This window comes from Cottoperca gobio, unplaced genomic scaffold (genome assembly GCF_900634415.1).
Source record: "Cottoperca gobio unplaced genomic scaffold, fCotGob3.1 fCotGob3_402arrow_ctg1, whole genome shotgun sequence".
NCBI lineage: Eukaryota > Metazoa > Chordata > Actinopteri > Perciformes > Bovichtidae > Cottoperca > Cottoperca gobio.
The window spans coordinates 61,212-89,207 of NW_021166989.1; the positions used below are offsets into that span (position 1 = coordinate 61,212).

Below are 27,996 nucleotides of genomic sequence, written 5' to 3' on the forward strand. Positions count from 1 at the left end.
GTAACAACCTGCCCAGCGCGTCCACACACACGTGGGAACGTTGCAGCTCCTCAGTGTTCGTCCTGAGGAAACTTCATGTTCCTGCTTCCTTCTTCTTCTCTGCCACAAACACGCAGCTGGCCTCTGTATTGTCTCAGGCACTTCCTGTTTCCTGTCTGCTGCGCTGAGATTGTTGTTTGGGCAGCAAAGAGGAAACGGTCCCGCGTCTTCTACTGAGAGGACAGGAAGACTCTTATACTGAAAGGACAGAAAGACTCTTATACTGAGAGGACAGGAGACACTGTCCTCTTCCTCTACTGCATAGGCCTTCAACAGGGGGTCCTCTGCAGTGTCTCTTTGTGGTCGTTAAGTGTCTCTTTGTAGTTGCTTAGTGTCTCTTTGTGTTCGCTTAGTGTCTCTTTGTGGTCGTTAAGTGTCTCTTTGTAGTCGCTTAGTGGTTGTACAGTGTCTCTTTGTGGTCGTTAAGTGTCTCTTTGTAGTCGCTTAGTGGTTGTTCAGTGTCTCTTTGTGGTCGTTAAGTGTCTCTTTGTAGTCGCTTAGTGGTTGTTCAGTGTCTCTTTGTAGTCGCTTAGTGTCTCTTTGTGGTTGTTAAGTGTCTCTTTGTAGTCGCTTAGTGTCTCTTTGTGGTTGTGAAGTGTCTCTTTGTGTTTGCTTAGTGTCTCTTTGTGGTCGTTAAGTGTCTCTTTGTAGTCGCTTAGTGTCTCTTTGTGGTCGTTAAGTGTATCTTTGTAGTCGCTTAGTGTCTCTTTGTGTTCGCTTAGTGTCTCTTTGTAGTCGCTTAGTGTCTCTTTGTGTTCGCTTAGTGTCTCTTTGTGGTCGCTTAGTGTCTCTTTGTGTTCGCTTAGTGTCTCTTTGTAGTCACTTAGTGTCTCTGTGGTTGTTAAGTGTCTCTTTGTAGTCGCTGAGTGTCTCTCTGTGTTTGCTTAGTGTCTCTTTGTAGTCGCTTAGTGTCTCTTTATGGTTGTTAAGTGTCTCTTTGTGTTCGCTTAGTGTCTCTTTGTGGTTGTTAAGTGTGTCTTTGTAGTCGCTTAGTGTCTCTTTGTAGTCGCTTAGTGTCTCTTTGTGGTTGTTAAGTGTCTCTTTGTAGTCGCTTAGTGTCTTTTTGTGGTTGTTAAGTGTCTCTTTGTGTTCGCTTAGTGTCTCTTTGTAGTCGCTTAGTGTCTCTTTGTTTCGCTTAGTGTCTCTTTGTGGTCGCTTAGTGTCTCTTTGTGTTCGCCTAGTGTCTCATTGTGGTTAAGTGTCTCTTTGTAGTCGCTTAGTGTCTCTTTGTGGTTGTTAAGTGTCTCTTTGTGTTCGCTTAGTGTCTCTTTGTGGTCGCTTAGTGTCTCTTTGTGGTCGTTAAGTGTCTCTTTTTAGTCGCTTAGTGGTTGTTAAGTGTCTCTTTGTAGTCGCTTAGTGTCTCTTTGTGGTCGTTAGGTGTCTCTTTGTAGTCGCTTAGTGTCTCTTTGTGGTTGTTAAGTGTCTCTTTGTGTTCGCTTAGTGTCTTTTGGGGTTGTTAAGTGTCTCTTTGTAGTCGCTTAGTGTCTCATTGTGGTTGTTAAGTGTCTCTTTGTAGTCGCTTAGTGTCTCTTTGTGGTTGTTAAGTGTCTCTTTGTAGTCGCTTAGTGTCTCTTTGTGTTCTCTTAGTGTCTCTTTGTGGTCGCTTAGTGTCTCTTTGTAGTCGCTTAGTGGTTGTTAAGTGTCTCTTTGTAGTCGCTTAGTGTCTCTTTGTGGTCGTTAAGTGTCTCTTTGTGTTCGCTTAGTGTCTCTTCGTGGTCGCTTAGTGTCTCTTTGTGTTCGCTTAGTGTCTCTTTGTGGTTGTTAGGTGTCTTTTTGTAGTCGCTCAGTGTCTCTTTGTGGTTGTTAAGTGTCTCTTTGTGTTCGCTTAGTGTCTCTTTGTGGTCGCTCAGTGTCTCTTTGTGGTCATTAAGTGTCTCTTTGTGGTCGCTCAGTGTCTCTTTGTGGTCGTTAAGTGTCTCTTTTTAGTCGCTTAGTGGTTGTTAAGTGTCTCTTTGTGTTCGCTTAGTGTCTTTTGGGGTTGTTAAGTGTCTCTTTGTAGTCGCTTAGTGTCTCTTTGTGGTCGTTAAGTGTCTCTTTGTAGTCGCTTAGTGTCTCTTTGTGTTCGCTTAGTGTCTCTTTGTGGTCGCTTAGTGTCTCTTTGTGGTCGTTAAGTGTCTCTTTGTAGTCGCTTAGTGGTTGTTAAGTGTCTCTTTGTAGTCGCTTAGTGTCTCTTTGTGGTCGTTAAGTGTCTCTTTGTGTTCGCTTAGTGTCTCTTTGTGGTCGCTTAGTGTCTCTTTGTGTTCGCCTAGTGACTCTTTGTGGTTGTTAGGTGTCTTTTTGTAGTCGCTTAGTGTCTCTTTGTGTTCGCTTAGTGTCTCTTTGTGTTCGCTTAGTGTCTCTTTTTAGTCGCTTAGTGTCATTTTGTGGTTGTTAAGTGTCTCTTTGTAGTCGCTTAGTGTCTCTTTGTAGTCGCTTAGTGTCTCTTTGTGGTCGTTAAGTGTCTCTTTGTGGTCGCTTAGTGTCTCTTTGTGTTCGCTTAGTGTCTCTTTGTGTTCGCTTAGTGTCTCTTTTTAGTCGCTTAGTGTCATTTTGTGGTTGTTAAGTGTCTCTTTGTAGTCGCTCAGTGTCTCTTTGTGGTTGTTAAGTGTCTCTTTGTGTTCGCTTAGTGTCTCTTTGTGGTCGCTTAGTGTCTCTTTGTGTTCGCTTAGTGTCTCTTTGTGGTTGTTAGTTGTCTCTTTGTGTTCGCTTAGTGTCTCTTTGTGGTCGCTTAGTGTCTCTTTGTGTTCGCTTAGTGTCTCTTTGTGGTTGTTAGGTGTCTTTTTGTCGTCGCTTAGTGTCTCTTTGTGTTCGCTTAGTGTCTCTTTCTGTTCGCTTAGTGTCTCTTTTTAGTCGCTTAGTGTCATTTTGTGGTTGTTAAGTGTCTCTTTGTATTCGCTCAGTGTCTCTTTGTGGTTGTTAAGTGTCTCTTTGTGTTCGCTTAGTGTCTCTTTGTGTTCCCTTAGTGTCTCTTTGTGGTTGTTAAGTGTCTCTTTGTAGTCGCTTAGTGTCTCTTTGTTGACAGTTTCACAGTTTGAGGTTGTTTCATGTTGTCAGCTGAAGAAGAGCAGAAGAAAGCAGACTGTGGAGATTAGAGATAAAAACTTGCGGCTCATCTGAGGAGGATTACAGGATTAGACATGAAGACATCTGCTGCTGCTGGAATCAGGAGAAACTACTTGGCTTCAAAGTTACTGACGACTGAGTTTTATATTTATTTAACCAACATGTTTCATCAGCAGGGTTGATATTCATACAAGATGGCTGAACCTGTGGCAATTATCCAATCAGAGCAGAGGGCGGGGGTCTCTACAGGAAACTGTACCTGCAACACAGAAACTTCAAAATAAAACTATAAAAAAACTGTAACTGTTAAATATATATATATGTCATTTAATGCCTGAATATTAAAAACTGAGATAATAAAATCATAACCAAACAATATGAACAGTAATGTTTTTTGTTAAAGTCACGTATCTACGAGGATATATTTTATGTTTATAAACTGTGTTACTGTATTTCATTATTTGTTCTTTATCAGTGATTAATGAAATTAGAACCATGATGATGACATGATTTTTTATTTATTGAATTATTTTCTAATATGCATTTATTTAATTATTTGCAACTTAACAATTCTTAAGTTATTATTTTATTATTAGATGTGTTCTTACTATGGTTTCCTTATTTATTTTTTGAACTTTCTGATTAACTATTTTTTGTATTATTATATCTAATAAATAGATTATTAATTCACATAAAGGAAATACAATGCTTTAAATATCTAGTTAGTTAGTGATCATTAGATCGTTATTATATTTTATATTATATTGTTTTGAATCAGTATATATAGGCCTTTATTTGTATTTATTGATGGCTGATTGGATTGTGACAGACTCTTTTTAATAGTATAATATATTAATAACTCTCACTCTGTCAAGCGTTTTTGAGTTACAAGAAAAGCGATATACAAGTCTAATGTATTATTATTATTATTATTATTATTATTATTATTATTATTAATAATATATTGATATATTTTTCTACTAAATGTTGCTTTAACTTATACTAGTTGTATTGTGTATTACGTAGTTCACTTCATTATTTTCATTTCTATTTATTAATGATTACTGATTTTATTGTGGGTTCAGTAAAATAACTGGAGCATCAATATGAGTTTTATTTTGGTAAGAAGAAGTTTACGGTATCGTGGCTTTTATTTTGAAACATGTAACTTGACTTCAGTGTCTCCTCCCTGAGCTGCAGTGAGACTGAGAGCCGCTCCGGAGAGCACGCGATCATTCTCCGACTCAAACCTGCAGAGACCAGAGACAGAACCGGAGACAGAACCAGAGAGACAGGACCCGGACCAGAGACAGAACCGGAGACAGAACCAGAGAGACAGAACCCGGACCAGAGACAGAGAGACAGGACCCGGATCAGAGGTGAGACTCTTTAATACTTTGGTCTTAGATTGAAGCGGAGTTGATGTGAGTCCTGATTATTCATATAGTTTTGATTCTGATTGAGTCCTGGTTTTCTGAGTGGATGTGTGTGTGTGTGTGTGACAGAGACACAAAAACATCAGTTTAATATCTTTTATATTTTCACGATAACATCTTTAATAACACAAAAAATAATTACTTATAATAATATATGTAATAATGTATTTAATATATATTTATAGTAATGATAATATCTTTAATAATTTATATAATATATATATATAAAAGAATATATGATAATATCTATATTATCTATACTAAATGTATTTATAATAGTACATGTATATATCTTTATAATATAATCTTTAATCATTTATTTAGAATTATATTATGATATCTTTATGATATCTAAAATAATTTATTCATGATATATAATAACTAATAAATGATTAAGTATGATAAGTAATTAAAATAATGAATTGAACACATTAACTCATCAATAATTATAATACAATAATATATATTATTCTGGACAATGAGGACTTTTAGTACTTTAAAATACAGTTTGATAATAATACTTTTGTACTTTTACTATAAAACATTATGATTCATATAAAAAGTCTTGACAGTTATTACAGCTGCAAATATTTTCTTTATTTCACTCTTCACATTCATCACACCTTGTTATACAGCATGTGTCACTTTATATTATCTTATTAATATTTATTCACTTAAAGTACTTTTTCTACCAAGTCAATGCAGTTAATTAAAACTTAATTGGCAGCTCGTTTACAATCATTTAATAATGTAGATAATTATATAAACATCTCTTCCCTCTATGTGTCAGTTTATGGTTCTCTCTTTTATTCCAGTAAACTGAATGTTTTCAGAGTTTTTGACAAAACTAAAATCTTTGGACTGAATTTAAAATAAAAATGATTTTCAGGATGAAATGGACAAATTAGTGAAATCGCCAAAAATGAATCTGTTTGGACGACAATAATGTTTAATGTCAATATAAAACATAAAAGCTCCATCGAGCTGATGCAGAGTGCGTGGGGGGGGGGGGGGGCGTTCACACGCTGCACAAACATCCTGTCCGGAGGAAACTCAGCTTCCTGTTTCAGCCCGAGCGTCACAATTAACTGGAACAGTGAAGTGAAAAGATCAGGGAGGGAGAAGTGGAGACATCAAATCAAATATATTTGTATAGCCCAATATCACAAATTATACATTTGTCTCAGTGTTTACAGACTGTACAGGTTACAACACCCTCTGTCCTTAGACCCTCTGTCCTTAGACCCTCTGTCCTTACACCCTCTGTCCTTAGACCCTCTGTCCTTAGACCCTCTGTCCTTAGACCGTCTGTCCTTACACCCTCTGTCCTTAGACCCTCTGTCCTTAGACCCTCTGTCCTTACACCCTCTGTCCTTAGACCGTCTGTCCTTACACCCTCTGTCCTTAGACACTGTCATACTGTCTTCTTACACCCTCTGTCCTTAGACCCTCTGTCCTTAGACCCTCTGTCCTTACACCCTCTGTCCTTAGACCGTCTGTCCTTACACCCTCTGTCCTTAGACACTCTGTCCTTACACCCTCTGTCCTTACACCCTCTGTCCTTAGACCCTCTGTCCTTACACCCTCTGTCCTTAGACCCTCTGTTCTCAGACCCTCTGTCCTTAGACCCTCTGTCCTTACACCCTCTGTCCTTAGACCCTCTGTCCTTACACCCTCTGTCCTTACACCCTCTGTCCTTAGACCCTCTGTCCTTAGACTCTCCGTCTTTAGACCCTCTATCCTTAGACCCTCTGTCCTTAGACCCTCTGTCCTTAGACCCTCTGTTCTCAGACCCTCTGTCCTTACACCCTCTGTCCTTAGACCCTCTGTCCTTAGACTCTCCGTCTTTAGACCCTCTATCCTTAGACCCTCTGTCCTTAGACCCTCTGTCCTTAGACCCTCTGTTCTCAGACCCTCTGTCCTTAGACCTTCTGTTCTTAGACCCTCTGTCCTTATACCCTCTGTCCTTACACCCTCTGTCCTTAGACCCTCTGTCCTTAGACCCTCTGTCCTTAGACTCTCCATCTTTAGACCCTCTATCCTTAGACCCTCTGTCCTTAGACCCTCTGTCCTTAGACCCTCTATCCTTAGACTCTCTGTCTTTAGACCCTCTATCCTTAGACCCTCTGTCCTTAGACCCTCTGTTCTCAGACCCTCTGTCCTTAGACCTTCTGTTCTTAGACCCTCTGTCCTTAGACCCTCTGTCTTTACACCCTCTGTCCTTAGTCCCTCTGTTCTCAGACCCTCTGTCCTTAGACTCTCTGTCCTTAGACCCTCTGTTCTTAGACCCTCTGTCCTTAGACCCTCTGTCCTTACACCCTCTGTCCTTAGACCCTCTGTCCTTACACCCTCTGTCCTTAGACCCTCTGTTCTTAGACCCTCTGTCCTTAGACCCTCTGTCCTTACACCCTCTGTCCTTAGACCCTCTGTCCTTAGACCCTCTGTCCTTACACCCTCTGTCCTTAGACCCTCTGTCCTTAGACTCTCTGTCCTTACACCCTCTGTCCTTAGACCCTCTGTCCTTAGACCCTCTGTCCTTACACCCTCTGTCCTTAGACCCTCTGTCCTTACACCCTCTATCCTTACACCCTCTGTCCTTAGACCCTCTGTTCTCAGACCCTCTGTCCTTAGACCTTCTGTTCTTAGACCCTCTGTCCTTAGACCCTCTGTTCTCAGACCCTCTGTCCTTAGACTCTCTGTCCTTAGACCCTCTGTCCTTAGACCCTCTGTCCTTAGACTCTCTGTCCTTAGACCCTCTGTCCTTAGACTCTCTGTCCTTAGACCCTCTGTTCTCAGACCCTCTGTCCTTAGACTCTCTGTCCTTAGACCCTCTGTCCTTAGACCCTCTGTCCTTACACCCTCTGTCCTTAGACCCTCTGTCCTTAGACCCTCTGTCCTTACACCCTCTGTCCTTACACCCTCTGTCCTTAGACCCTCTGTCCTTAGACTCTCCGTCTTTAGACCCTCTATCCTTAGACCCTCTGTCCTTAGACCCTCTGTCCTTAGACCCTCTGTTCTCAGACCCTCTGTCCTTACACCCTCTGTCCTTAGACCCTCTGTCCTTAGACTCTCCGTCTTTAGACCCTCTATCCTTAGACCCTCTGTCCTTAGACCCTCTGTCCTTAGACCCTCTGTTCTCAGACCCTCTGTCCTTAGACCTTCTGTTCTTAGACCCTCTGTCCTTATACCCTCTGTCCTTACACCCTCTGTCCTTAGACCCTCTGTCCTTAGACCCTCTGTCCTTAGACTCTCCATCTTTAGACCCTCTATCCTTAGACCCTCTGTCCTTAGACCCTCTGTCCTTAGACCCTCTATCCTTAGACTCTCTGTCTTTAGACCCTCTATCCTTAGACCCTCTGTCCTTAGACCCTCTTAGACCTTCTGTTCTTAGACCCTCTGTCCTTAGACCCTCTGTCTTTACACCCTCTGTCCTTAGTCCCTCTGTTCTCAGACCCTCTGTCCTTAGACTCTCTGTCCTTAGACCCTCTGTTCTTAGACCCTCTGTCCTTAGACCCTCTGTCCTTACACCCTCTGTCCTTAGACCCTCTGTCCTTACACCCTCTGTCCTTAGACCCTCTGTTCTTAGACCCTCTGTCCTTAGACCCTCTGTCCTTACACCCTCTGTCCTTAGACCCTCTGTCCTTAGACCCTCTGTCCTTACACCCTCTGTCCTTAGACCCTCTGTCCTTAGACTCTCTGTCCTTACACCCTCTGTCCTTAGACCCTCTGTCCTTAGACCCTCTGTCCTTACACCCTCTGTCCTTAGACCCTCTGTCCTTACACCCTCTATCCTTACACCCTCTGTCCTTAGACCCTCTGTTCTCAGACCCTCTGTCCTTAGACCTTCTGTTCTTAGACCCTCTGTCCTTAGACCCTCTGTTCTCAGACCCTCTGTCCTTAGACTCTCTGTCCTTAGACCCTCTGTCCTTAGACCCTCTGTCCTTAGACTCTCTGTCCTTAGACCCTCTGTCCTTAGACTCTCTGTCCTTAGACCCTCTGTTCTCAGACCCTCTGTCCTTAGACTCTCTGTCCTTAGACCCTCTGTCCTTAGACCCTCTGTCCTTACACCCTCTGTCCTTAGACCCTCTGTCCTTAGACCCTCTGTCCTTACACCCTCTGTCCTTAGACCCTCTGTCCTTAGACCCTCTGTTCTCAGAACTTCTGTCCTCAGACCCTCTGTCCTTACACCCGCTGTTCTCAGACCCTCTCCCAGGACGGACAGACGTGCAATAGATGTCGTGTGTACAGGATAAACAACATAGTACAAATACAACATTTGACAGAAATTATGTTGTCTTGAAAAAAGAGATGATGATCATCAGGACAGCTGAGGAGAAGAGTTCATAATGTTCTTCTTCTTCTCCTTCTTCTTCTCCTTCTTCTTCTCCTCCTTCTTCTTCTTCTCCTTCTTCTACTTCTTCTTCTTCTCTTCTCTTCTTCTTCTGGGCTGAGAGGAGGGGGGCGGAGCAGGCGGAGGGGAGGAGGAGAAGGGGCGGCGACGGCGGCGGAGGAGGCGGCGAGGCGGCGAGGCGGCGAAGGAGGAGGCGGGAAGCGACGGAGGAGCCTGAGGTACGGGCGGCCTCGCTAGGGACGAGGGGGGATAGAGACTCGCCGAGGATGGAGAGGAGAGAAGAAGCCGAAGAAGCGGAAGACGAGGAAAACTCCGCGAAGCCCGCCGCCAGCGCCGAGCCGAGAGGGAGATAGCTTCGGACGAGAGAAGAGGCTCTTCGAGAAGAGACTCCTCGCGGAGCTCTCTCTTCCTCCTTTCCGATTCCGAGCTCAGCCCCTCACTCCACCCCTCTCCTCGGCTATCATCTCCTCCTCTTCTCCTCTCTCTCTCCTCTTCTCTCCTCTCCTCTCCTCCTCCTCTCCTCTTCTCCTCTTCCTCCTCCTCCTCTCTCCTCTCCTCTTCTCCTCCTCCTCTCCTCCTCTCCCTGCAGATATTATAAATAATATAATATGTGTAATCGATGCCAACGACTGAGCTGGACTTGATATTAAACCGTCTGAAAAGCAAGCAGGTACAAAGTATAATTAATCGACGTTAAATATAAATCAACATTTAAAACTCTTAGGTTTGAAAGTTTAGCTCTAAAAAAGTTTTACTTTCCAAGGCTGTAACCAAGTTGCATAGTAGAGCAGCTCCTAGCAGCTAGCTTAGCATAGCATCGCCGCTAACGTCCCGTAGGGGGGGGGAAGATATGTGCGGCCGTGAAGGTTCCATCAGATGTTTCCTCCAAATCCAGGAAAATAAGTAACATTTGAAGGAGTCTCCGAAACGGGACGTCGCTGTGTGTGTGTCTGTGTGTGTCTTTGTGTGTGTGTGTGTGTGTGTCTCTGTGTGTGTGTGTCTCTCTGTGTGTGTGTGTCTCTGTGTGTGTCTCTGTGTAAGTGTGTGTGTATGTGTTTGTGTGTGTCTGTGTGTGTGTGTGTGTGTGTGTGTGTGTGTGTCTGTGTGTGTCTCTGTTGCTGTGTGTGTCTCGTGTGATGTCTGCGTGTGTGTCTGTGTGTGTCTCTGTGTTTGTCTGTGTGTGTGGTTGTGTGTGTCTCTGTGTGTGTCTCTGTGTAAGTGTGTGTGTATGTGTTTGTGTGTGTCTGTGTGTGTGTGTGTCTGTATGTGTCTCTGTGTGTCTCTGTGTGTGTCTGTGTGTGTCTCTGTGTGTGTGTGTCTGTGTGTCTGTGTGTGTTGTCTGTGTGTGTCTCTCTGTGTGTGTCTCTCTCTCTGTGTGTGTGTGTGTGTGTGTCTCTCTGTGTCTCTCTGTGTCTGTGTGTGTCTCTGTGTGTGTCTCTGTGGTGTCTCTCTGTGTGTCTCTGTGTGTGTGTGTGTGTGTGTGTGTGTGTCTGTGTGTGTCTCTCTGTGTGTGTGTATGTATGTGTGTGTTTTCTGTGTGTGTGTGTGTATGTGTGTGTTGTCTGTGTGTGTCTCTGTGTGTCTGTGTGTGTGTGTTGCCTCTTGTTCTCCTGAACAGGAAGTGGGATCAACATTTCTTCCTCTTCAGAAACTCCCAGGAACAAATTATGTCATGTAGCTTCTCTTAAAGGAGCAGAACGCAGGTTTAAAATGATCAGTCTCAGTGTCTCTCTGTGTCTCTGTGTGTCTCAGTGTGTCTTTGTGTGTCTCTGTGTCTCTCTGTGTCTCTGTGTGTCTCTGTGTGTCTCAGTGTGTCTCAGTGTGTCTCTGTGTGTCTCATTGTGTCTCTGTGTGTCTCATTGTGTCTCAGTGTGTCTTTGTGTGTCTCTGTGTGTCTCATTGTGTCTCTGTGTCTCTGTGTGTCTCTGTGTGTCTCTGTGTGTCTCTGTGTGTCTCATTGTGTCTCTGTGTGTCTCTGTGTGTCTCATTGTGTCTCTGTGTGTCTCTGTGTGTTTCAGTTTGTTTCTGTGTCTCTGTGTGTCTCATTGTGTCTCTGTGTGTCTCTGTGTGTTTCAGTTTGTTTCTGTGTCTCTGTGTGTCTCATTGTGTCTCTGTGTGTCTCATTGTGTCTCAGTGTGTTTCGGTGTCTCTGTGTGTCTCATTGTGTCTCTGTGTGTCTCAGTGTGTTTCAGTTTGTTTCTGTGTCTCTGTGTGTCTCATTGTGTCTCTGTGTGTCTCATTGTGTCTCTGTGTGTCTCAGTGTGTCTCTGTGTGTCTTTGTGTGTCTCATTGTGTCTCATTGTGTCTCTGTGTGTCTCATTATGTCTCTGTGTGTCTCTGTGTGTTTCAGTTTGTTTCTGTGTCTATGTGTGTCTCAGTGTGTCTCTGTGTGTCTTTGTGTGTCTCTGTGTGTCTCTGTGTGTCTTTGTGTGTCTCTTTGTGTCTCATTGTGTCTCAGTGTGTTTCTGTGTGTCTCTGTGTGTCTCTGTGTGTCTCAGTGTGTCTCTGTGTGTCTCATTGTGTCTCTGTGTGTCTCTGTGTGTCTCTGTATGTCTCAGTGTGTCTCTGTGTGTGTCTCAGTGTGTCTCTGTGTGTGTCTCAGTGTGTCTCTGTGTGTATCCGTGTGTATCTGTGTGTCTCAGCTCCCTAACAAAGGACACTCTGTTTCTCACAATAGAGACTCTCTGTTATTAATCGTCCACCCCCCCCACCCCCCCCCCCCCCCCTCTGTCCCTCTACTTTGTTTCTCCTCCCTTTATTCTCACTCCACTTTCTCTCTATCTACCCCCCCCCCCAGTCAGGAGACTGCTGCTCATACAGAGCTTTGTTTGTCAACACTTTGATTGACAGCTCTGTCATCCTATCAGGTTTGTCCAGTTTACAGCTCCACAGCTGACTGAGGAGAAGAGTTATTCAGGATGCAAAGATGGAACGATTCAAAAATTCAAAGGCTTATATATCACATGCTCCAGCTACAGTGCGGTTGATGGCAATGAACATCTCAAATCCCAAACTCCAGCATGCAAATAGTGCAAGAATATGTGAAATATATATGAAATAGAATATTAATTAAATACAATAATATTACAGCATAAACACAAAGTTCTGCAGCTGAGTTTAAACTTCGTCAGGTGGAGAGTTTCAGTCACACAGAAAGAATTCTGTGTGACTGAAACTGAAACACGTGACGAAGTTTAAACTTTCCTTTGTAGGAGGAACAAAGAGAGGAAGAGAAGAGTGAAGAATTCAGAGAGACGAGGTGCCATACATACAGTGTATATATATATACATACAGTATATATATATATATATATATATATATATATACTGTATGTATATATAAAATTTACATACTGTATATATATATATATACATACAGTATATATATATATATATACATACAGTATATATATATATATATATATATATACTGTATATATTTATATTTACAGTATATACATATATATATATACTGTATGTATATATAAATATTTACATACTGTATATATATATATATATATATATATATATACAGTATGTATATTTATATATATACTGTATGTATATATATATATATATATATATACATACTGTGTGTGTGTGTATATATATATATATATATATATATATATATATATATATATATATATATACACACATTGTGCTTCATAACTTCTGTTTCATATTAAATAAATAAGATAAATACTGAAGATCACAAATAACAGTTTACATTCTTTTCTACTTAAAAAATAATTTATGTATAAATCAATTTAGGAAGCAAATAAAATCGATTTAAAAAATAATAATATAACAATAAAATAACCAATAATGATATAAGATACAAACAACAATAATAAAACAGAATATACATTCTAGTACACACTTTTATTTCTGACTTAAATCTTTAAACCCACTGCTGCTCGTCTGCATGTGTTCTGTGGTTGGACACAAAAACATCTTCAGAAACATTTCTTTAATTCTTCTGTGGGACATGAAGACAGAGCGTTAAATCAAATCAACCTTCTGTTTCTACTCTCTCTATTGGTGCAGTGCTGAGAGAGAGCGCTGCAGTGTCGCCCTGAACTGGTCCGCTGAAGTGTGACGGCTCAGACTGGTGTTATAAGTTCTGACTACATTATGGAGCAGAATCAAACCTGTTTCTTTACCTTGATCCGCTCCGTTAGTCTCCACCAGAAGTCTCGCTCTGACAGCTTTGCTGCAGCGCTCTCTCTCAATCAAGGACCAACTTCAAAAGGGAATAAAACCGAAGGTTTGTTAAACTCAAAAACGCAACTCAACACTGATTTATTTCATTTTTACAGAGCATGTAAAAGCATGTGTGTGTGTGTGTTTCCTCTGCAACATTTTGACGGACAGCTGTATCCTGTGTTTTGTTCTGTTTCAGATTACAACAACAGGACAGAGATAAGGGAGGAGTGTGTGTGTGTGTGTTTGCGTGTGTCTCCGTGTGTGTGGAGGAATAACACAGGTTGGTTGAGTCCCGGGGGTCTCATTTATAACCGCTATAAACGCACAAAGTGAGGCGTATGTTGTGATGTACAGAGGCTAAGTCCCGCCCCTTCCTGTCGACGGGGGGGTTTAGCATGTGTCAGTCAGAGAAGAAGAACACATTCACTCAGAAGCTCCACGACAGGATGAATAGAAAATGCTCTGTCCTGTAGTAGCAGCTCGATGGCGTCAGAAGTTTCCTGCTGATACTCTTCATCCTGTCGGTGTGTTAACGTGTGTCTGCAGTGTGTCTGCTCTATAGACCGAGCTCCTTCCTTCCGGGAAAGGGCTCTCCCATCCAAGACCTCACCATTAACATCGGCATCTCTGTTGTTTCCCCGACTCGGACTGCAAGGAATCTGGGTGTGACACTGGACGACCAACTGTCCTTCGGTGCCAACAACGCTGCAACAAATCGCTCTGTACAACACCAGGAGGACACGTCCCCTCCTGCAGACACACTCTGTACAACACCAGGAGGACACGTCCCCTCCTGCAGACACTCTGTACAACACCAGGAGGACACGTCCCCTCCTGTAGACACACTCTGTACAACATCAGGAGGACACGTCCCCTCCTGCAGACACACTCTGTACAACATCAGGAGGACACGTCCCCTCCTGCAGACACTCTGTACAACACCAGGAGGACACGTCCCCTCCTGTAGACACACTCTGTACAACATCAGGAGGACACGTCCCCTCCTGCAGACACACTCTGTACAACATCAGGAGGACACGTCCCCTCCTGCAGACACTCTGTACAACACCAGGAGGACACGTCCCCTCCTGTAGACACACTCTGTACAATATCAGGAGGACACGTCCTCTACTGACTCAAAGGCGATGCAGGTTCTTGTCCAGGCTCTTGTCATCTCACGTCTTGACTCCTGCAGCTGGACTGAGCCATCCGACCTCTACAGCTCACCCAGAATGCAGCAGCCCGACTGGTCTTCAATCTACCCAAGTTCTCCCACAATGCACCGCTTCTCCGCTCCCTTCACATGTTACCAGTGGCGGCCCGAATCTGCTTCAAGACTCTGGTGCTGGTCCACCATGCTGTGAATGGATCAGGTCCTTCCTACATCCAGGCCATGGTCGAACCAGACACCAGCTCTCTCACTTCACTCTGCATCTGCCAATCGGCTCGCTGCTCCCTCACTGTGAGTGAGACCCCCCCCTCAAATAAAACCTGTTTGCTGTCCTGCTCCAAAATGGTGGAACGACCTCCCCATTGATGTGAGGACAGCAGGAAGTCTGCACACCTTCTGCAGACTGAACACTCACCTGTTTAAACTGCAAATGAAGGAAACTAAATAACTGTTCGTTGTATGTTGCACTTGTATTGGTTTGGCTTATTTATAGCTAATAGTTGAATTTGTATTATATTGTTTCTGTATGTTGCACTGTTCTGCTCTGCAGTGTGTGTCTGCTCTGCAGTGTGTGTCCGCTCTGCAGTGTGTCTGCTCTGCAGTGTGTCTGCTCTATAGTGCGTGTCTGCTCTATATTGTATGTCTACTCTATAGTGTGTCCCCGCTCTGCAGTGTGTGTCTGCTCTGCAGTGTGTCCGCTCTGCAGTGTGTCCGCTCTGCAGTGTGTCCGCTCGGCAGTGTGTCCGCGCGGCAGTGTGTCCGCTCAGCAGTGTGTCCGCTCTGCAGTGTGTCTGCTCTGCAGTGTGTGTATATATATATATAACACACACATACCACTTTGCTGGGAGGGGGGTCGTATGCAGTGTATGTCTGCTCTGCAGTGTGTCCGCTCTGCAGTGTGTGTCTGCTCTGCAGTGTGTGTCCGCTCTGCAGTGTGTGTCCGCTCTGCAGTGTGTCCACTCTGCAGTGTGTCCGCTCTGCAGTGTGTCCACTCTGCAGTGTGCCCGCTCTGCAGTGTGTCTGCTCTGCAGTGTGTCCGCTCTGCAGTTTATGTCTGCTCTGCAGTATGTCTGCTCTGCAGTGTGTCCGCTCTGCAGTGTGTCCACTCTGCAGTGTGCCCGCTCTGCAGTATGTCTGCTCTATAGTGTGTCTGCTGTGCAGTGGGTCTGCTCTGCAGTGTGTCCGCTCGGCAGTGTGTCCGCTCTGCAGTGTGTGTTATATATATATATATATATATATATATATATATATATATATATATATATATATATATACACACACACACCACTTTGCTGGGAGGGGGGTCGTAACCTGTGTGGGGTCAAAGATCACCGTGCTGACAGTAAAAGCAGCACTGACTAGGACACGTTCAGTAGATATTATGGGGGTCATGATTTGGATTCTAAATCCTAAATCAATAGAAATGAGCTTTAAAAAGCAGGATGGGAGTATTTTGAAATGGTCTATCCACTCCTCCTACTTGCACGCGTACAAATAAATAAACCAGAAAAGACGGCACGAGCTGTCGGAGGTGAAGGAGAATCAGCTCCTGCTCCCCTGATGTCAGTGGCTCGACCTTTTGGCTTCCGAGTGAAATAGGGAAACAACGAACGCGGCGCTGCCAGAAAAACTTTCTGCTCAGTGTTCGGTGGTTTCACCAGCGTCTTCCGCGGTCACGTCATCGGCAGTTAAAATCGGTTACACGTTTACATCGCTTTGTACTTCGTGGTGCATTCAGGTGTACCTCATAAAAGTTGTGCTGTGTACGCAGACTTTGCCACTCTTTAATCTGCATCTCCTGACTTCGGGAGGCTCTGAGCGTTTGTTGAAAGCCATACAGACACTAAAGGTGTGAGTCTGAAACTCAGGACACTCCTGGATAATTAGACTGTACAGCTCTAAAAACTACATTACCCATAAGCCATCCAGGCAGCCGCCTCCGTCGTTCACAGTGTTTGTTCCTGACATCTAAAAGGACGTTTAACAGGATCACTTTGATACTAAAAACAGCACATAACTCATTTTCAGATGCTCAGCAGAGAAGTCGTGAGAAGTCATGTCCACTCGCCATGTAAGGTCCTATGTTCTGCAAAAGCACATTTCAGTCGATTAGGGAAACGAGCGGCTGTAACCTTTTAATTTTTTTTGCCGTGTGGGAAAATTACAACATATTTCACAATTAATTTACATTTTATAGACAATGAATCGATAATGACAATAATCGTTAGTTGTGGCGGACATTTGGATATGTCTGTCCCTGCTTGAGATCCACAATGGTGTAACTATTGTATTTGGTCTTTGTCCCCTGCAGATGGACAACAGCTGTCTGTCCCGGCTGTAGCTCCGTGATGGCTGAGCTGTTTCCTGAACGAGAAGGAGAAGACATCACCTCCGGACTCCATGCTGGTCGTCATGGCCTCGCTGGATGGAAGCACGCCGGTTGAGACGCTCCTGGCAGCGGTCCACCTGGAGAGGTCAGAGGTTTTAAACACAAAGTCTTTTCAAGTCAACTTTACCAAGTCGGTGCCTAAATCTGAAAACATAACGGTACTCGTCTTTTACTGGTGGGGGGGGGGGGCTCGACACTAAGTTAAAGTTAAGTTAAAGCCTTTTATTGTCATTATACAAAAAGTACAGAGTGCAACTCTGTCTCTGTGCAAAAAATACAAAGACATACATAACATTAAAAACACGGTAGAATAAATAGTTTAAAATATTGATATAAAAATAGTTTATACTTTTTAAAAGTGCATTCAGAGTGTGTATATGTGTGAAGATGGTTATGGTTATTGCATTAGGTGTGGTGGTTAAGCAGCCTGACGGCACAGGGGTAGAAACTGATTTGAAGCTCCTGTATCTTCTCCCAGAAGGCAGGAGAGAGAACAGTCTGTGACCTGGGGGAGAGCTGTCCTATATTATCTTGTTTGCTCTGCTGAGGCAGCGGGAGGTGGAGATGTGTTCCAGAGAGGGCAGGGGGCAGCCAACGGTTTTCTCTGCCATCCTAATCACTCTCTGCAGGGCTTTCTTGTCCACAGCTGAACATCCAGCATACCACAGAGATGGAGTATGACAGCACGCTCTCGATGGTCGCCCGGTAGAAGGACACCAGCAGCTTCTTGTTCAGTCTGTTCCTCCGTAGCACCCTCAGGAAGTGTAGTCGCTGCTGGGCCTTCTTAACTGCTGCAGTGATGTGTGCTGTCCAGATGAGGCTCTCCGAGATTTTAACCCCCAGGAACTTAAAGGTGGGGACCCTCTCCACTCTCTCTCCATTGAGGTGAAGGGGGGCGGGTTCTGGACGGTGTTTTCTGAAGTCTATGATGATTTCTTTTGTTTTGCTTGTGTTCAGATGTAGGTTGTTAGCTGAACACCACGCAGACAGCTTCAGGATCTCGTCTCTGTATGCCGACTCGTCGTCTCCCTTATATATTTGGCCGACCACAGTGGTGTCATCTGCAAACTTTATAATAGAGTTGGAGGGGTGAATGGGAGAGCAGTCGTGTGTGTAGAGTGTGTAGAGTAGAGGGCTCAGCACGCAGCCCTGCGGGGAGCCAGTGCTCAGGGTGCGGGTGGAGGAGCAATAAGGGCCTATTTACACTGTCTGAGGGCGGTCTGTTAGGAAATTGTTTATCCAGGCGCATATGATGGGTGGAAACAGGCTCTCTTTAACAGGCTTGACTTTGGATACATGGAATGTGGGATGAACCCTCATGGAAGGCGGTAGACGAAGACGGACAGCAGCAGGATTGATGACCCTTGAGACAGGGAATGGACCCACAAAACGTGGAGCCAACTTCTTGGATTCTACTCTGAGGGGTAGATCCTTTGTAGATAACCAGACCCGTTGCCCCGGCGTGTACAGGGGGGCAGGAATGCGACGTCGGTTGGCGGATCGTTGGTAACGATCTGAAGAGCGCAGGAGTGTGAGGCGAGCCTGTCTCCATGTGAGTCGACACCGACCTACGAACGCCTGCACAGAGGGAACGCTGACCTCACGTTCCTGCTCTGGGAAGAGTGGTGGCTGGTAACCCCGAGAGCACTGGAAGGGTGAGAGACCAGTGGCAGAGCTGGGAAGGGTGTTGTGGGCATACTCGATCCACAAGAGCTGCTTAGACCAGGAGGAGGGGTTGCGGGAAGCGAGGCAGCGTAGAGCTGTCTCCATCTCTTGGTTCATTCTTTCTGCCTGACCATTGGATTGGGGGTGAAAACCGGATGACAGATTGACAGTGGCCCCCAGCAGTCTGCAAAACTCAGCCCAAAAGCGAGAGGTGAATTGTGGACCACGGTCAGAGAGCACATCACAGGGCAGACCATGAAGTCGGAACACATGTTGGAGCATAATCTCCGCTGTTTCTTTGGCAGTAGGCAATTTGGTAAGTGGAATGAATTGAGCAGACTTGGAAAATCGATCGACGACAGTGAGTGCGACTGTGTTACCGTCAGAGAGTGGTAGGCCAGTGACAAAATCCAATGAGATGACCCCACTGGAGGACCTGAGCACGGAGACTGGCAGGAACAAACAAACTGTCATCTGGACAAGCACTGGGAGCAGGATCTTCAGCGTGGGAGCGCTTTACCTTGTCCTCCACGTCTCAAGTTACTGCACCAATGACACATGCAGAAGGAAGGATACCTTCCGGACTAGATGGAAAACTCTCCGACTGGAATTGATGGGAAAGGGCGTCGGGTTTCACATTCTTTGAACCCGGTCTGTAGGAAAGTGAAAAGTCAAAACGGTTAAAGAAGAGAGCCCACCTTGCTTGACGAGAGTTCAGCCGCCTGGCTGAATGGATGTACTCCAGGTTTTTGTGGTCTGTCCAGACCACAAATGGCTGCTCTGTTCCCTCCAACCAGTGTCTCCACTCCTCCAGTGCCAGTTTTACTGCCAACAACTCCCTATTCCCAATATCATAATTCCTCTCTGCCGGAGACAGCTTCCGGGAGAAGAAGGCACAAGGATGAACCTTCTGATCCTCAGCCCATCGCTGAGAAAGAACTGCCCCCACACCGGTGTCCGAAGCATCCACATTCCACGATAAACTGGCGAGTGGGATCTGGGAATATGAGAATGGGAACTGAAGTGAAACGTAACTTCAATTTACAGAAGGCCTCCTCTGCCACAGGGGACCATCGGAAGAGCACTTTCTGGGAGGTGAGGGCGGTGAGGGGAGCTGCCACCGAGCTGTAATTACAGATGAACCTCCGGTAGAAGTTGGCAAAACCCAGGAAACGTTGAAGCTCCTTTAGTGTGGAAGGAGACAACCAGTCTCTGACAGCCTTGGTCTTGGTCAGATCCATCTGGATGTTACCTGCGTTGACGATGAATCCCAGGAATGATACTTCTGAGGTGTGGAATTCACACTTCTCAGCCTTCACAAACAGACGGTTCTCCAAAAGACTCTGGAGAACTAGGCGTACATGAGTCACATGCTCCTGCTTAGATTTGGAGAAAATCAGAATGTCATCCAGGTACAGGATCCAGGCAGTGAGGATGAACCAGGATCTGAAATGATAAGAGAATTACTGACAAGGTGAAAACAAACTATTAGTGGGTGGAACGCGCGACAATGATGGTGTTAAAAGCTGAGCTGAAATCAACAAACAGCATCCTGATGTAGTTCCCTGGGACTTCTAGGTGGCTCACAGCTGTGTGAAGGACCTGTGGCGATGGCATCATCCGTGGATCTGTTAGCTCTGTAAGCAAACTGATGAGGGTCGAGGGAGGGTGGGAGGCTGGCTTTGATGTAGTTGGCTATCAGTCTTTCGAAACATTTCATCACCGCCGATGTTAGGGCTATGGGCCTGTAGTCGTTGAGCTCTCTGACTGGTGTCTTTTTGGGGACAGGAATGATGGTAGCCCTCTTCAGACCCGATAGAATGCTAGCTTGTGACAGGGACAGGTTGAATATCCTGGTCAGGGCCCCTGAAAGCTGGTCAGCACAAGCTTTGAGTACTTTGCCGAGTACTCCATCGGGTCCTGCGTCTTTACCAGGATTCACAGACCTCAGCGTCTGCTTCACCTGATGTTCTTTGAGGGTGGGAGGTGGTATGGAGCTGGTGGTATGCAGGGACAGGGGCAGAGTAGAAAAGTGGGGGGGTCTGCTAGCCTCAAAGTGGGCAAAGAAGTGGTTTAGTTCCTCTGTAAGGTGAGCGTCAGCTCTAGTAGTGACAGATGTTTTGCCCTTATAGTTGGTTAGCTGGTGAAGGCCCTGCCAAACACACCGTTTGTTGTTATGAGCGAGATTCTCCTGCACTTTCCCCTTATAGTCCTCCTTCGCAGCCTTGATGCCTCTCCTCAGGTTCGCCCTTGCCATGCTGTACTGGGCTGCATCCCCCGACCTGAAGGCTGTGTCACGGGAACTCAGGAGAGACCGCACTGCTCTTGTCATCCATGGTTTTTGGTTTGGGTAGACCCGAATGCGTTTTTCCACAGTTACTGTGTCTGTGCAGAACTTGATGTACGATAAGACAGCCTCTGTGTGTTCCTCCAAGTCTGTCTGTTCAAATATGTCCCACGCTGTGTGTTCGAAGCAGTCTTGCAGTTGTGAGAGAGCCCCCTCGGGCCAGGTTCTGATATATTTAACCACCAGCTTGGTGTTACTTCTTAGGGGGGTGTAAACTGGGATGAGAAGCAGTGAGAGGTGGTCAGATAGTCCTAAATGGGGGAGTTGTACCGCTCTGTAAGCATGCTTCAGGTTAGAATACATCCGGTCCAGTGTGTCCTTTCCTCTGGTGGTCATTGTACATATTGTACAAATTTAGGAAGCACATTTTTGAGACATGCATGGTTGAAGTCTCCAGCTACAATATGAACTCCGTCGCGATGGGACCTGTTATTAAGCTCTGGAGGTGGTCAAGTGCAATGCTAGCGTTAGCATCAAAATGCGAAAGGACAATGCTACATTGTGAACAACTAATCCGTGTTGAAATATGCAGGGGAGCTAGCTAACGTTAGCTGTTAGCTGTTAGCAGCCGGTGAACGGAGGTTACACATAGTTGCACTTTGGTGCGTTCAAGCTCTATTCAGTAAAAATGAGTACTGGTTGAAGGTAAATTATATCATTATCATGATGTGTTCAATGTAATCATGTAAAAAGTAGTTTTCTAGTATCTATCCGTGATCTTCGCTGATGATCATTAAGACTTAATTAGCATATTAACCCTTAACAAGGAATCCAGGAAAGATAATCAGGAGATACTTTGTGTGCTTAAAAGGTATAATTGTGTTTTTCCTGCAGGTACCTGGACACCTTCCGTCAAGCCGGTCTCCTATTGGCTAGAGACTTCACACACCTGGATAACGACGCCCTGGTTAGCCTAGGTGTAACCGCCACAGGACACAGGAAGAGAATCAAACGATTGGTCATTCACATTCAGAGGACAGACAGTCAAAAAGAAAATCAGAAAGCTGATCTCCCACGTGACCGCTGTCAGTCTGTGACGGACATTTCTTCACCGGAGCAAGGTTGCTGCGCTGCACTGCTCCGTCAGTCGTCAGGGTCCGTTAACTTTGAAACGTTCAGGAACAGCTCGGCTCCGAACCTAGCCGACATGCTGACCAACTCCGACAGCAGCAGGCCTGCGGTGAAGCCGGTTCCCAAACCCAGAACCGTCTTCAACCGCCGTCGAACAGCACCCATCCACTTCTGTACAACACCTGACCCTGCACCGCCCCCGCCCAGGAGGCTTTCCCAGGAGTCCATCTGTTTCACTGTGTTGGAGGGTTTGACTGCGGGGGACACGCCTGGCCACAGGTTGACCTCTGACCTCAATGAGAAGTCGACCAACCGCAGGCCAAGCCAGGCGGAGAGGAGGAGGCCCAGTCGCAGCTTATCTCTGTCAGACGCTGGAGGGTTGTTACCCCCCGTTCCCCTGCGGCTGAACCGTGGGTTCCCCCTGGCCATTTTCCAGGGGTCCCCGCCATCTTCTTCTTCACCTGTACGGACAGAGCAGACACTTCCTGTGAATTCCTGTCCTGATAGTCTTGACAACAGCAGGCTCTCTGGATCCTCACCCTCTGGGTCACCCAGAGGAGGTGGGATGGAGATGGTCTCTAATGAGATCTACTGGGGGACTTTACCTGGTTCTGCTGCCCCCAGTGGAGCGAGAGGTTACTGCAGCCAGCAGTCGCCCCCCCCGACTCCACCCAGACAAACACCTGACAAGAACGCCGAGAGGAACAGGTAAGTCACTGTGAACGCACCATTATTCACTTACCTACTTCTTCATGCATCCATGAACAGTAAAGACGATCGTAGTAAGTGAGGCACACAACAACACGCTGTTGGTTTTTGACCTTCACAAGTGTTGATTGTTAAATTGGCAACTGCCTCTTTAATGGTCTAGTCCAGGGGTATTCAACTAAATTTCTAAAAGGTCCAGTTAGAGAAAATTTCCGCGAGCAAAGGTCCGGAGCATCATCATGTCTAATGTACGTTATGAATTAGTGTGAGATATATTGAAGTAGCCTAGTAGCTGTATCAACGTCTGCACGTCATCAACAACTGACCGTCAAATCTAATAAAGAAAGTTCAATTTAAAAACATTTCACTTAACACTTAACATTGAACTATACAGATATATATAATACTGTAGATATGTATGAAGTTCTTCTCGGGCTTCATTTAAAAATAAAATTTAGAAAATAAATAAAATAGCTTTTGAAAAATTGTGCATCTTTAAATAAAGTGCTTAATTTTAGAACAATAAAATAAAGTGTAGCAGCAGCTTGAGTTTCCCATTTTCTTTAACTGTTTCACATCTTGATTTAACTCTCAACCAATGTTAGAAGAAATCAGTCTCAACACATCTTAACAATTGAACAGTTTAACTCAGACTAGCACATCCTGAGTTACACAGTTCTCTGTGGCTGATGATGCTGACAGGTGGCCTATTATTATTATTATTATTTTGTCACAAATCAAAATCACATTGGGCTCTGAGTGCTTATTTTCTGAGCCCTCAGTTCTGAATTGAGTGGGTATGTTTTGTCAAAAACGTTAGTGGCGTTTCACATCACCACTGTTAATGAGCACCACGGTCTCTGAGCACATGAGACGCTGGTGTTGTGCTCCAGTGGGAAGGATGGACATGAATGAGTCTGGGTTGAAAGCTCTGTTGACTTCTCTCTTCTTGGGGAGATTATAGGTCCGGGTCCGGATAGGTCGGCGTCTGGGTCCGGACTCAGACCGCGGTCCGCCAGTTAGTGACCCCTGTTCTAGTCTGATAACGGTCTAATGTTAATTATCAAGAGCTGCTACATTCAGGCAATCAAAATCACAGTGGACAAATCCGTGCATATATTTTCTGCTGTAGACGGTGACATTGGGAAGGGTGCGTTGGACAAACTCTATTTTCTAAGGAGTCAAAACAACATTATTGTCAGGACAACACATTTCAGCTTGTGGCCTCCATCATTATTCTGTCTCAAGTCCAGCCACTTTATAACACACTGAATCACTGTCTTTAAATCAATGATTCAATCTTTTGTTGTTGTTTGTCTGCGTGTGTTTTCAGTGGCAGCACTTTAAGTAACAACTCTTCAGGATCAGCCAGAGGTGAGCACAGACTGCCTACTTATGAAAACATGATTTACGTTCACACTTTTACTCTGAATTTACAAGAACAACCATCCTAATCTGGAACCTGTTGTTTCCCCTGGTGTTTGGGGACGTTATTTGAGAATTTACAGTGTTAGATGTTTGAAGACTGGAAATGAAAGTTGTGTTTTAGTGGCATAATAGGCAGTTTGGGGTTACATTACCATCCGTGCTACATTACCAAATATACTCAGAGTTTTGTGTTCAACAGCTTCAACAGACGACCCCGAGGAGGAGATCAGCCCGTACTGTGAAACTGTTTTCCAAACCAGAAGAAATCCACACATCTGTGAGGTCAGACAGCAGTAAAAAGTAGTATCTTACTATTATCAAAGTAAAAACGTGTGGTATATCTCCAGTCTGTTATGACAGAAATGTGCTCATTAAGTGTTTTGTCCTGCAGAGTGAAAGGAGGGGGGAGGACAGACACGCAGAGGATCATGGGTAAGACACCAGCAACGTTTCAGCAAAGTTTCAAACACAAAATCAAACCATGCTTTTATGGAGAAAAAAGGACTAAGAGAAAGAAAACACATAAATGCTTAATCATTTACTTTTCTTAATCTATTATAGTAGAGTTGAGTATTGAGACAGCAATAAGAAATGGTAACAAAGTACTTTTACTCAAGTTCTGTACTTAATAACTTTAAGGTACTATCTATTTCCTGCCACTTTATACTTCTACTCAAGTATAAACTGTACAGTAAAGTGTAAAGTACAAAGTGCTAAATATTAGGCAGACTAAGTTTATAAGACAAATATATGAATTTGTATCATCTGAATATTGTCGGCACTTTAGAGTTCCCCAAGGTTTTATACTTGGCCCACTTTTATTTTGTAGATCTTCACTTTAGATGGACTTTAGATGAAATTACAGTTTGTGTTTATTTTTAGTCCCAGCCCTTTTAAACTTGTGTGGAATGCAGATAAAGTTAGTAGTTTAGTTCAAAGTTCGTTCTTGACCTTGGAAACAGCCTTAGAAAAAGATACAATTAAAAGCCGCAGATCAGCTACTAAAGGGACCAGGTGAGTTGAGAATGTTTTAAATTTGTAAATGTGAATATAAAATTTAGCCATCAAAATAAAAATGTTGACAATAAACTAAAACCTCTAAACCACATATCAGAGACGAAAAGATAAGGAATGAATACAAAACGATCTGCCCACAGAATTCACAATAAAAATCAGGGTGAGTGTATAAAGCAGATATAAATAAAGTTGTATTTGTACTTCAGGTGTCAGAAGTTCTCCTGGACGAAGCGTTTGTCTCCGGCTCTCCACCCCGTAGACTCTCAGGGTTACTGCACTGTCGGAGAACCTCCACTCCCCATCCGCTACCTCTCCCTGCCCACCCACAGCTTCCCCTCAGATGCCGACGACGATCTGACCATCTCCCCCTACGCCAGCTACACCTCCCTGACCGAGAGAGCCCTCCCCATCATCAGCGGCTGGCTGGACAAGCTGTCCCCACAGGGGTGCGTTTGATACATACACCTGGTTACACCAGGGGAGCATTTGATCCACACAGCTGGTTAGACAAGAGAGTAGAAAACCACAGGGGTGTGTTTGTTTTACACACCTGATTAGACATAGTGCTTTTCTGAAAAGTTCAAAGATTTACAATTAACAGCTAGAGCATCCCCACAAAGAAAGAGGCTCTGTGGAGACTGTATGTGGGAACACGGAGGATGTGGAATCTGAGGAGATCTTGGAGCTCCTCCCGTGTTCTCACCTGGCCACAGCTGTCGAATCAGAAAACAATCAGTGACACACCTTCCTGTTCTGCGTGTGTGTGTGTGTGTGTGTGTGTGTGTCTGTGTGTGTGTGTGTGTGTGTGTGTGTGTGTGTGTGTGTGTGTGTGTGTGTGTGTGTGTGTGTGTGTGTGTGTGTGTGTCAGGGGTCAGGGGTCAGCGCTGGCTCTTGTGCTGCATCTCCTCCTCTCGGCTCCTCCCTGTGTCTCCTCCCTCCTGAGGTGCTGCCTCATCACCTTCCTCTCCTCCTCCTCCTGCTCTTCATCCTCCACTCGGTGTGTGTTTGTCTTTTCTTACTTTCCTCCTGCTGCTCTCTTTAAAACTAGAAAGTTCTTCTGTGACAGTTTTGGTGTTTTAACCAATAATATTTGTTTATTAAAATCCAAATGGATAGAAATATTTTCATTATAAATCATCTCTGATTTCACTGTAAGACACGAACAGCTGTTTGTGTCTTTGTGACTCTGGATCCGACATGTGTTTTTATTTTTCAGGAACTACGTTTTCCAGAAGCGCTATGTGAAGTTTGATGGCAAAAACCTGACGTACTTCGGCAGTGAGAAGGTACAAACACTTGGACACTGAAGAGACACGTTCTCTTTCTTCTTCTCTCTTTACCTTCCAGTGTTTCAGAGTCCTCATCGTCTCGACCGGCTCACGTGTTATTGTTTGACGTCAGCTGCGTTGACGGCACACTGAGAAGTACTCCAATCTTTTACTTCAGTAAACGTAGTAATACTACAGTGTACAAGTAAATGTGCTGCATTCAAATGTTACTTCAGTAAAAGTACAAAAGTATGAGCATCAAAATAAAGTACCAAAAGTAAAATTCGTCATCCTGCAGAATAATATATATTATATTATTGTTTTATTGATGCATTAACTTAATGCTGCAGCTGGAGAAGGTGGAGCTCATGTTGATGACTTTATATACTGCTGGGCACTTTAATCATTTATACGACTATCTTGCACATTTCTGCACAAAACTAGCACTTTTAAAACAGCACGGCTCTTCCTCTTCTTCAGATTTACTGAACTCATTTGTCATGTTCTTGTTGTATTAAAACATTTTGATTACATAATTTTTTTTTTACAAAGGTTTATGTCATGATTCTATATTTGCTCTTATTTCCCATTTGTTTATGTCTGCATTATACACCGAAGCTGATTCTTTACATGTGAAAACCTGCAATAAACAGGATTCTGATACTTATTATATTTTGTATTAATAAACTGTAAAGTATAAAGCTGTCAGATAAATGAAGTGCAGTAGAAAGTTCAATATTTCCTCTGAGGTTTAGTTTAAAGGAGCTGAAAATGGAAACATTAGTAAAAACACAGAAATAAATCCCAGAACAGGAAGTCTGTGATAAACGTCGGATGGATTCTGTGTTTCTGTGTTTCAGGACGTTTACCCTAAAGGAGTCATCCCATTGGCTGCCATCCAGATGGCCCGTCCAACCAAAGACCACAAGTTTGAAATCGTGACGAGTCAGCGGATCTTTGTTTTCAGGACTGATAATGAAGGTAGATCTGTACTTATTATTATGTATTAGTTATATCTCAATATGAGGTGAGGGTTATGGTACGATGAGTTTCTGTTGGGGCCATAATTCATTTGTTTCGCCAGATTTACCGTTTAAAAATGGATAAAAACAGAAAAAAACCATTGAACTAAAGTCTTAAGAAATAGAAATTCGCCATTTTATAAAAAAGTGAGTCTTCAAAAGGCTCCCACAGTATAAATACACTAAATATCAGTGAATACTTCATGTGTCTCACTCAGTGTGTAGAGGACGGAGAGGAATTGTATTTCTGCAGAGTGAGACAGGAAATAACAGAGGGAGGAAATCTGATGATCGACAATCATTTATTCCCAGAGGTGGAAAGTAACTAAGTACATTTACTCAAGTACTTACTTTACTTTTCTATATTTCCATTTAATGCTATTTATACTCCACAACATTTCAAGGGAAATGATGTATTTTTACCCTCTGCATTTATTTTACAGCTTTAGTCACTTTTCAAATTCAGATTTTGCGTTAAACTTTTAACATAATGCATCACAAACTATCTAAAATATTACAGAAAGTTAAAGTTTTAAACATTAATAATTAATGTGTTCTTTGTCTCAGTGCTGAGGCGGCGCTGGGTCGTCACGCTGCAGGAGCACGTCAGAGATCAGCTGGTGTTCGGTCGGCGGCGGTTCGGCCCCGGAGCTCACTGTCAGAGACATGGAGCCCTCGAGCTTAAGGGGACCAAGTCCAAAGTGTACGCCGCCATCAACACGGAGCAGATCTGGATCTACAAGAGTGAACAGGTGAGAACAATACTGACAGCTGAGAACAGGTGAAATTGTTTATTGATCCTGCAGTAGCAGCTCAGCGGAACAGTACAACTC

The 27,996-nt window shown here is 44.3% G+C and overlaps 1 protein-coding gene across 5 annotated transcripts in view; it reads left to right on the forward strand.

The window, feature by feature from the left end:
* Positions 1-4,292: 4,292 nt before the first annotated feature.
* Positions 4,293-27,996, forward strand: part of arap3 (ArfGAP with RhoGAP domain, ankyrin repeat and PH domain 3) — a 41,244-nt gene continuing 17,540 nt past the window's right edge. For 3 of the 5 annotated variants that reach the window (XM_029427913.1, XM_029427914.1, XM_029427918.1), the window contains exons 1-11: positions 4,293-4,460; positions 16,560-16,722; positions 21,484-22,428; positions 23,762-23,802; positions 24,056-24,138; positions 24,248-24,288; positions 25,080-25,319; positions 25,742-25,870; positions 26,090-26,159; positions 27,002-27,122; positions 27,731-27,915. In XM_029427913.1, coding sequence (XP_029283773.1) covers positions 16,649-16,722; positions 21,484-22,428; positions 23,762-23,802; positions 24,056-24,138; positions 24,248-24,288; positions 25,080-25,319; positions 25,742-25,870; positions 26,090-26,159; positions 27,002-27,122; positions 27,731-27,915 — 1,929 coding nt within the window. In that variant the 5' untranslated portion in view covers positions 4,293-4,460; positions 16,560-16,648. The remainder of the gene's footprint in view (positions 4,461-16,559; positions 16,723-21,483; positions 22,429-23,761; positions 23,803-24,055; positions 24,139-24,247; positions 24,289-25,079; positions 25,320-25,741; positions 25,871-26,089; positions 26,160-27,001; positions 27,123-27,730; positions 27,916-27,996) is intronic. The other 2 variants (XM_029427916.1, XM_029427917.1) reach the window with 1 other exon arrangement.